Source organism: Sceloporus occidentalis, unplaced genomic scaffold (genome assembly GCF_023333645.1).
Source record: "Sceloporus occidentalis isolate IW3139 unplaced genomic scaffold, rSceOcc1.0.p SCAF_66, whole genome shotgun sequence".
NCBI classification, from domain to species: Eukaryota; Metazoa; Chordata; class Lepidosauria; order Squamata; family Phrynosomatidae; genus Sceloporus; species Sceloporus occidentalis.
In genome coordinates, this window is record NW_028317046.1 from 2,151,411 (window position 1) to 2,161,943 (window position 10,533).

A 10,533-nucleotide genomic window follows, 5' to 3' on the forward strand; every position below is an offset into this window, starting at 1 on the left:
CTTGCGCGGCTGTCCCTGCCCCAGAATGTCCCGACAGCGAAGGAATGTTTTAACTCGCGGAAAAAACGAGGACGTTTTCTTGCTGTAACGTAATCACAAAAGGGTTTCCAACCATCACTTAGCCTTTTAAGCGTAAACTTGGATCAGCGAACACAACATGCCATTGGAACACAGGAGTGATGGGAGTGATAAAGGGCCATTGGAACACAGGAGTGATGGGAGTGATGAAGGGCCATTGGAACACAGGAGTGATGGGAGTGATAAAGGGCCATTGAAAGACAGGAGTGATGGGAGTGATAAAGGGCCATTGAAAGACAGGAGTGATGGGAGTGATAAAGGGCCATTGAAAGACAGGAGTGATGGGAGTGATAAAGGGCCATTGGAACCCAGGAGTGATGGGAGTGATAAAGGGCCATTGGAACCCAGGAGTGATGGGAGTGATAAAGGGCCATTGGAACCCAGGAGTGATGGGAGTGATAAAGGGCCATTGGAACCCAGGAGTGATGGGAGTGATAAAGGGCCATTGAAAGACAGGAGTGATAAAGGGCCATTGTTATGTTATTTTAATGGACAAAATATAATTTTCTTTCACAAACAAGGAAATGTCTAACTTTTCTAGGCTTTTGGACAGCGTTGTATGATTGACAGTAGACCGTATAAGCTATGTGTTGCACATGAATATATTCGGTGTATTTGTGCCTCCTCTCTGTTTGCAGTTTTTATTCTACAATGACTAAAAATGATTTTATTTCCTAAATCCTTTCTGTTTGCGTTTTCAGGTCTGCATTAAACGAGCTTTGCCGACATCGAGTAATTAGCAGCCATGCAGACGATTAAGTGCGTGGTCGTTGGTGATGGAGCCGTTGGTAAAACCTGCCTCTTAATCTCTTACACAACAAACAAATTCCCTTCGGAGTACGTGCCCACGGTGAGTGCCCCCGCGGGATCAGCTGCTGGGGGTCTGTGACCCGCATTAACTCACTGCCAGCCTGTCGTTACGGTCAGGCGGTTTAACGTTTACGTAGAAACATAGAATATGCCGCCTGATCGGCCCCGTTCGGCCCCTCTGCTGTATTACTCTATATTTCACTTTCAGTGATTCACTAACGTTTATAGTAAATAACCCCGGGCCATGCATTGTCTCCAGGTTATGCGTTTCGCCGGTGACATCGCCATAAAGGAATCTGCATAAAGAGTTAAACCCGTCTTCCTCGCATTGCCCTTTTTCTTTATGTACTCAGATTTTATTGTGTTACTCCGGTTGTACATGCGCGTTACAACGATCTCATTCATAATGCAGCTTCTGCCTCTGTGGCCGGTTTGTCTATACGATAGCGTTCTCTATATGTGTTTTGAGCCGGTTTTATGTAAAATGGGCAGTCTCATATTTGCTCAACTAACTTATTTCCGCTCTTTCCTCTGTTACAGGTATTTGACAACTATGCCGTAACGGTTATGATCGGCGGGGAGCCGTATACTCTAGGATTATTTGATACTGCGGGTACGTGCTTGCTGATGACACTCCAGCCATCGTACTTTAATGCATAAGACAGCTGAGCGGTCTCTTTAAATTTAATGTGGTCTGTTTTGCTGATGGATGATGGGGGGGGGGGGGGTCCTGCAGCATTTAGAGAGAGAGCCCGTTTTAAATGTTGTTGTTTGTGTTATTTCCACAGGGCAGGAAGATTACGATAGACTAAGACCCCTCAGCTACCCCCAGACAGATGTGTTTCTCGTCTGCTTCTCAGTGGTCTCTCCATCTTCGTTTGAAAATGTGAAAGAAAAGGTACGTTATCGCCCCCCTCCCCCCTCTAGCCCGGCGCGTCTTAACGGTTTTCCAGCCTGCCGAGAGGGGACGTTCATTTGTCACGCTTCTCTTTCAGTGGGTACCCGAAATCACTCACCACTGTCCCAAGACCCCTTTCTTGCTCGTCGGGACCCAGATCGACTTAAGAGATGACCCTTCGACGATCGAGAAGCTTGCAAAAAACAAACAGAAGCCCATCACTCCAGAGACGGCGGAGAAGCTGGCCCGGGACCTGAAGGCGGTGAAGTACGTGGAGTGTTCTGCACTCACGCAGGTAAGAGAGAGCGATGCCTCGGGGAACGTTTCACCTTCAGGTGCCGTCGGCTGCGTTCGCTCGTGGAGTCCGAATCTGTTTGTCTCCCAGAAGATAAATCGATACGTATTTTATTTATAAGGAAAATTAAAGAAATAGATCTCTGCTTTCTTCCGTACATCGTTGGAAAAATCCACTTGCTTTGGGAAAAGGAATTGCGCCGTCACGGAAGTGTCTGTGTGCAGAGCGCTCGTGGCCGGGGTCTCATGGGGTTTGATGAAATGGGTCGGTCAGGAACATGCCAACTCCTGGCTTTGCGTTGAGCGATCGTACAGGTTGCGTGTCCCCCATCCGAAATTCTTTGCCTCTGTCCGCTCCGTTGTTCCGGCTTCCCCTCTGCTGTCCCAAAGCGCTTGCGGTTTGTTGTTCCACCTTCCCCTCCGCTGTCCTGAAGCGCTTCCGGTTCGCTGTTCGTAAAAGGGAGCGGAAACGCTTTGGGGAAACCTGAGCGACAGAGGGGGGGAAGCGCGAACAACGGAGCGGACAGCAGGGGGAGCCCAAGAGGAGACGGGGCAAGAATCGAATGAAGTCAGAAGCCTCTTTTCTGCCCCCCTTCAGTAAAACAGATACTCAACCTGTTTATGGCGTTTGTTGCAGATAAAACTGCGCTTTTATTTTACACCCAGAATGATTGATATATAACTATATATATAATGACATCCCTTAATCTAACTTTTTTCCCCCTGTACCTCGTGGACCTTCTATAGCTTTTATTTGCAGAATGTCACAGAAAGGGGAGATGCCCCCTCTGTACTGAGGGTACTATGTGCCGCTAGCCCCCCATAAGCCGCAGTTTTATAGCACGTGGCCCAGATCTCCCCAAAAATATATATAGATGCTGGGGGTCAGAGCCTTGCTACACAGGACAGAAACCCAATTTGTATATATTATACCATAAATATATTATACATTAAATATATTATACCAAACCGATTAGAATTAAGGCAGGTTCCGTTGTGAAAGAAATGAATGCTTAAAATAATGTGTGTGCTTTTGGTGAAAATAACGGCTCTTTTGGGATAAGACAATCCTGTTATGAGCTGCACTTTTTGATGGCATCGCTTTTTTTGCGTTGTAAAGCTGTCTCTGACGGCGGAATCCTATCACACCGAGCCGTCCGTGGTCTCTCTCATTGTCTGATGGATCTGTGTGTCGTGCTTTGTCTTTGGTGAGATTGTCTGTGGGGTTTATTCACTAAAGGGAGATTATTGTTTCAGCTTCTTCACTTTCCTGAAATTGCCCCAAACCCTCCAGCATATTTTCAGTCCTAAAATGACTCGCGTGAGGCTGAATTGGCCGTTTTCTGAGGGGTTCTCTGTATTCAGTTGCTTTATTTTTATTAATGAATTATTTTTTTTCCTTTATTATAATTTTATCTCGAGTCCTTGATATTTTTCTCTCATTTTTTATTTTATGCTTTTTCTTCCCAAATTTCTATTAACTGCATGCGCTGGAAAATCTGCTTCTGCAAACGGCTATTTAACTTTAACATAATTTGCAGGGTAACACGTTGTCTCCGTCTGCGTATCGGAGGGGTATTCAGGTTTATGGAATTTTTTATGTAACATTTTAAGCTACGTCTGAGTTTTTTCTTCTCTAAATCACTTCTTCCGGATGTAATCTCAGATCATCCAAGCCTTCGGTTTCAAATCATCCATACCCTGGGACGTCGAAGCGCGTGGATCACGTAGTGTTCCGAGCCACCAATGTCCATAACTTTATTATTTATTTTTTTATTGCGTCATCCGCCCCACATGCCAATGCCGGCAGTGGAAAAAAAGGATTCAAACTATGCCTGGCGTTCCTTGGGTACGAGTCTCCGTTCATGAATGGAGTGAAATCAGTAGATTTTTATGATTTAATTCCAGTTTATAGATAGAAATATATTTAGCTTTCTGGGACAGAGTTCCAAACGTGGAGCGGTTGCCACGGGACGTCCAGCCGATTGCTCCATATTTAGAACTTTGCCGCCAGTCCTTCTTGATACGATCCCCGTATTTTCCAGGTTTCTTTATTTTTCCATCGTATGTTTACCGTGCGCCAAACACGCTACGGAACGCCGGGGGCTCAGTACTACCTTTCAAAAGTGCCTTTGGTGGTCGTTTATCCCATTCGAATTTGACTTCATACTTGGATAGACCTTCTGCTAGAATTTTTTTTATTTTTTTTTTATTTTTATTTTTTTTTTCACACCAATTCCTTTTTCTGTCCAAAAAAAACACACTTGATTGGCAAGATTAGCTATTTTTACAAGTTAAAAGGGCGCTGCTGGGTACACTGCCGGGTGAAAAGAAAAACTGAATATCCAGGTCCCTGTTGAGCACTAAAAAATAAATAAAATTAAAAGCAAAAAAAATGTACAAAATAAAGACCATGGCATCCAAAATGAGAGGGGGGTCTACCAAGTGCAAAGTCTCGTTCTAGGCTCTTTGCTTAGCGCTCTGCCTGCTGCTTGGTCTGTAATCATACTAACCGGAGCGTGTCGCTTTCCTCCGCCGCGTGGCTCCCGTGCTTTCGGCTTTAATTCTTTTTCTTTTTAATATATCTGCTGTTCGTTTCTCTCTAATACTCTAACCTGGCTGCTCTTCTCTTTCCTCCCCTCTGTCTTGTAGAGAGGTCTGAAGAATGTGTTTGATGAGGCTATCCTAGCGGCCCTCGAGCCTCCGGAAACTCAGCCCAAACGGAAGTGCTGTTTGTTCTAAGCTGCGTTCTCTCTCTCTCTCTCTCTCTCTCTATGCTGCTTCCGCTGTCCCACCACTTGTAGCGAAACCATTAAATAAATTACAAAAACCTAATAAAACAAGTATGTTGGCAAAACCTGTGCGTCTTTCCTTAAACGAGACCCCGGATATGACCTGTATTGGCTTCCCACTAAGCTTAAAAATAACTGGGCTCTTAATTGTGATTTTATTTTATTTTTGGGTTGCCAAACTCTTTAACGGCCTTAAACCTTGGGCCGGATTAAGCGGTTAGCGGGTGAAGATGGTTCTCGGGGTAGGAATCCCACTTTCTGCCCCCTCTGGCGTCCTGCCCAGCGGAGGACTTTAAACCAGACGCCGTTAGGGGCTTCTCCAGCGCAAAGACCTATCTTTTACGTGTCTGTAACGTGAATGTTTATTTGTGACGTTCCGAAGGAGATCGGGTTTGCTTTTTTTTCCTTTTCGTTTTGCTTTTGCTTGGCTGAGCTTTGTAGCAGTGGTAGTACTAGTAGCGTTCTTGCATTGTAGTACGATGGGAAACCCAAACGCACCCATGTTTTCTAAACCATGTTTTGTGTCGGCATCGCAGACAATTAATCCGGAACTTTTCTTCTTCCTTTCTGTTCCTTTTCTGTAGTAAATGTATTAATTTATCGTCACCGACTGCGTGGGGGGGGGGGATTGGGTTCCTTTTTTTTTTTATATATATATATTTTTTGAATGGTATGGAAACCCTGTAACCGGATTAACATAAATGCCTGCTTTCAAACGTGTTGGTGGTGTTTTAGTACTGGTTTTATTTTGAGTTGCTGTCCTTATCCATGCGCAGATTTTTTTATTTTTTTTTACCCTGAAAACAAATTAAGGACTCGCTCGAAAAGAAGCTCCAAAAATGAACTGATTTCAACCAAAGAGGACTTAAGTAAAGAAGAACCAACTGCCCCCCCCCCCATATTTTCTAACAGCGCTGCCCTGTGTTCTCACAGTCTTTTGGAGCCCTTCTTTTGGACAGTGTCCTTCTGTGTGTTTTTATATATTTTGTTTTAAATATCTTTTTCTCGTGGCCTCTATTCAATTGCATTATAAAGGAAAAAAAATAATAAAAAAAAAACTAAAAATATTAAAGCGCTAGTTGGCTCTGAAACGGCGTCCGCGGGTAATCGGCTTCGGCAGCGGTGCTTCCTTTAATATCTTCTATAAAGGTGCAGAAATTTCTTTATTTATTTTGTATTGTTTTTGCTTAGAATCTAAATTTTTATTTTTTTTGCCTTCATTTCTTAAGATGAGACCGCCCATTTCTCTCTGTTTAACCCTTTTCAGAAAGGCCTAAAGAATGTATTTGACGAGGCGATATTGGCTGCCTTGGAGCCCCCCGAGCCTAAGAAGAAGCGCAAATGCGTGCTGCTATGAACATCCGTCTACGGTCTCCCTTCTGCAAAGCTGGTGTCGGCATCAAAATAAAAAAAATCAAATGTTTAAATCAAACTAAAGATGAAACAAACTCTTAATCCCCCCTACCCCCCCCACATCTATTACCCCAACCCCCCCCCTAAAAAAAAAAAAAAGAAACTGGAGCGTGTTTGGGGAATACACAGAAACACAATAAATTAAGTACTGAGATTAGAAGAAAGATCTCGAGGAAACGGCCAACACGCGTTCATTGTTACTAGGTGTTTTTTATTTTTATTGTTTATTTACTGTTTCTAATGTCTTATATTAAGAGCGAGGCGTGCTTTATAGGTTAACAGACTAATACGAGACATCCAACTTACCAGCCCAACTTGTACGAGCTCGGCGGCGGGTGTTACGTAGACGCGAGTGACACTCCAGCCTGGAAGTTGAGGTTTTGAGTCGCGCTTAATAAATTCCGGGAGTCTTCACTCAATGACCGGTTGGCGTCGGCCAAGTAGACTCCAAAGATCCGTTGTCTTGTTTCCTTACCTGACGTCTGGGCCGCTCCGAAGCTCCGTTTCCCAAGACCCTTCCGGCAGAAAGGGGCAATTTTTTTAGCACTGAGCTGATATCCGTACAGTTTAACCCCTGTTCTGCTGGAGGCAGTAAGAAGCATTGGGAAGCCCCTTCGTCTGACGATATCTTGGCGAGGTTCACCTAGGCTAGTTAGACTTGCGTCTCCGGGGATTCCAGAAATTGATTTTTTTTTTTTTAAACCAATATAACTAATAATCGCTTCAGACCTTTGGTTAAATAGATGCGCCTGATTTATTGTTTTGTAAGGAGGGGAGTGGTTTTTATTTTTTTGTTTAGTTTGATATTTTGAGGGACCAGCCAATTCCCATTTCTGTACATTTTGCATGCAAATGTTACCCGAGGAAGCCCGACGTGGAATTCCTGTTTCAAAGATAATGTATAAAAATGTAGACGCCAGTGTTAATAAGGATTTTACCAAAAAAAACACACGGTTTATTCCCCAGAATTATTTTTTAATAGGTAGGGAATATATTCCATCTTCCCAAATTAATAACTTGTAGACTCATTAGTATTGAACCAATGCTTTTTCATGTTTCAAATCTTTGTATATGCATACTTTTCAGATGTATTAAACATAAAATACCTTCACACACCTGCCTACCTGTTTCTTTTTATTACCATTTTATTTCGACATATATTTATATTTTAAAGGAATATGAATATTTTGGAAATGTAGGAAAATGTATGCTCCATAATATAAAGTACTTTCTATTTATCTTTTTAAGCTTTTGTGTATTTAGTTAAGGCCTGACCTCTTCTTATTAAAGTTCTGTTTATCTTTTACATTTATTTTAGGCAAATTCCCTGCTTTGTATCTTTTTGGGTTTGCTGCTACTTAAATAGATCAACCATCAAAATGGCAAATTTATTAAATGTTTGTTTTTTTTAAACTCCATTTTATTTTGAATAGTTGGCTTTCATTTACATGAAATCAGAAATATTAGGGGGTTTGTTTAGGTTTTATATAGATATTGCAGTGTGAGTATGTTTCAATAAACATATGGACCGGATACCTGGCTGAGATGGTAAATAATTTTCAGGAAAGGGGCAGTATTGAAAATCTGGAAAAGATCGCTGTTACACTGTTACAGTTTGTAATCATTCTAGCCTGTTGTATTGAGAAGCCACCACTAGAGGGTGCTGTTGGATTTACAAAGTTTACCAATGAAAACCCATTCATTAGTTATTTTATGAAACAGATTCTGGTGCAAAGTTTGACAAATAGTCCTATCACTATAGCAACCAATGGAGTGGTCTGATAATCAGAAATGGACCGGAGCGTGGAGATGAGATGTTTCAAATTTTGTGTCAAGATCACTTATTTTTACAGAACCCACATAGACATCCCTTACCGGTGTAACGAAGGCAGGGGACAGATGTCGCGCTGGACGTCTGTTGTATCGTTTCATGTAATTAGTGTCATTAATGAATATGAAAGGTCACGGGGGTGTTTCGAGAAAATGTGGCCCTCCTTAGACAAACAAGGTGGGAGCTGCATATTGCCGTGCTCAGGCTCATCGGCTTAACCCAAGGGGAACAGCAGGGGGCAGTGTCTCCATACCTATTAAATACGATCGATTTGATTATTATGGGGCTTTTTAAACGTTTCACATATGATTGCTGGGTTTTAGTTGCTTGTCTATTACAGAAGGCAATAAAACCCAGTCCAACAAAATAGGGCAGCAAAAATATCCATCAGAAGCACAACCGGCTCGCAACATATTATTAAAAACACGTTCTTTATTATCATTTATTTATATAGCACCAACAGTCCCGCAGCACTTTTTACAGTCCCTACTAGAACTGACAGACTAAGATGAGCCGATATATTAGGTATCAAGGACCCGGCTCGTAAGTTTTCAGGCACTGCTGGTTAATAATTCAAGGAAACTGGTTACAGTAGAGTGGTGCTGGCCTGTAAAGAAATGGCATTTAAAAGGTTAAACTACATGCAAAATATACATATAATTAACAGGTTTTTTTTTTCTTTCTTTTTTTATGTTTTTGAAACTCCTGAATCAGTTGGGAGATTGTATTTGCAGAATAAGGTAGGAAATTGCTTTATGACCCCCCCCCCCCCCCGGCAGCAAATGAGAAAAAAAAAAATTAAATAAGCCACAATGAGTTTTTCCGTTATTATAAAAAAATTATACCAGAAAATAAAGAATTTATAGCAAAGTGTAATTAAAAGTCAATTTTTTCTTTCAAAAAGAGAGAATTTAAGGAAAATTTATTATAAAATCAGAATAAATATGTATAAAATAGCTGCGTGTGTTATGTTATACACTGCATCCCGCGGAGAATAGTACATATGGGATTTATTCTTCCGGGTATAATACATTCCATGTGCTGGAATATTCATTTGGACGCTCGCATTTTAGTTTACGTCGCTTATTTACCAACTCACCAGCCTCGTACACCTCCTTACCCAGTTGTCCAATAGCTGCCAACAGCCCTGAATTTTCTGGGGGCTTATGTGCTGGCTATCTTGGAAAATGCCCTAGTTACTCAGGCAGTATGCAAGCAGAGATCCCCAATAATATCACAGTAGTGCCCGGCGGATAACGGAAGCCAGTCCTGCTTTCTTGAGAGAGAGAGAACTAGAAGCAAAACTACCAAAATTCAGTCGTTTGTATTGAAAACCAGCAATTTTAACCATTTCTTCCTCAGTCTTGGGGCTCCTACCCTCCTTGCCTGGGAAAGCCTGACATCTTGAGACCCCCCAGTTTCTCCTCAGTTACTATTCTCTGGATAGATCCCACATGGCGAGATCCCGGCCTTTCTAAAACCTCCTTTCATGTTCGGCCCTCGACCGAAATATAAGGGGTTTAACTTTTGAACATTTTTCTTTTTTAAATCCTATTGATATACTTATTTAAATGGAAAGAGGGTCACCCCCCCCCCCCCGTGAAAATAGGGAACAGATTTATTAAGGAATAATCAGGAAGATGCAGAAAAGTTCAAAAGCCCCATAATATGAACCAGAATTAAAGTGAGGGGGTAAAGGGAAAAACTCTCCATTCGCGTGCAGATCGGGAATAGATGATTAGCAAGATATGTTTCCATCTCCGCTGGTTACCGAGGGGTTAAACGTCATTGGGGGCCGAATGGGGATCAGTTGGAAACAATGTAGTGATTTCCCCATTTTTCCTTAGCTTGCGTATTGAGATATAAATGCATCTGATAAGCAGACCGTGTCTCTGGGGGGCTTCTGGTGGGCTTTCCACCGTACCGCATGTTAATGACTCACCAGAAAGCACATGTAGGGACTTATTATGTCCCCAGTCCTCCCCGAACGTACAGAGCAGCCCTGGATAATTCTTCTCCCATAGATACAGGCGTTTAAAGCCACGAAAGGCCTTTTGTAACCTAAGATAGAGAAAAGATGTTCTGTTTGCAGAAACGAAGGCACAAAAAAACCCGTCGCTGGCCGCATATTGAAAGCGTTAGCTGCTTAATGAAGGAAACACCATAAATAAGTTCAAAGGACAGCTACATCTATTTTGGGAGAAAAATAAAGATATAAAGTTTTTAAAAAAAAACAAAAAAACCCCCTGAAACTGATATTTAACCTTTTCACAGCCGGACGCGACACCAGCCAGTGGAAATAATAACATAATATATAATAATATAAAATAATATTCAGATGGCCTCGTTTTATTTAAAAAGATACAGATTATTATTAAAATTAACCAAATTTTCTGCAAATGTGATCATTTTTTTTT

General features: G+C 41.9%; 1 protein-coding gene across 2 annotated transcripts; it reads left to right on the forward strand.

The window, feature by feature from the left end:
* The first annotated feature begins 823 nt into the window (after positions 1 to 823).
* Positions 824 to 6,229, forward strand: LOC149286848 (cell division control protein 42 homolog). 2 transcript variants are annotated; one of them, XM_089493785.1, is made up of 5 exons: positions 824 to 928; positions 1,429 to 1,501; positions 1,677 to 1,786; positions 1,884 to 2,081; positions 6,140 to 6,229. In XM_089493785.1, the coding sequence occupies exons 1-5, from the start codon at positions 824 to 826 to the stop codon at positions 6,227 to 6,229; spliced, it is 576 nt and encodes a 191-aa protein (XP_089349911.1). The 2 variants fall into 2 exon arrangements, with proteins under 2 accessions (XP_089349911.1, XP_089349912.1); XM_089493786.1 differs by lacking the exon at positions 6,140 to 6,229 and adding an exon at positions 4,733 to 4,822.
* Positions 6,230 to 10,533: the final 4,304 nt, after the last annotated feature.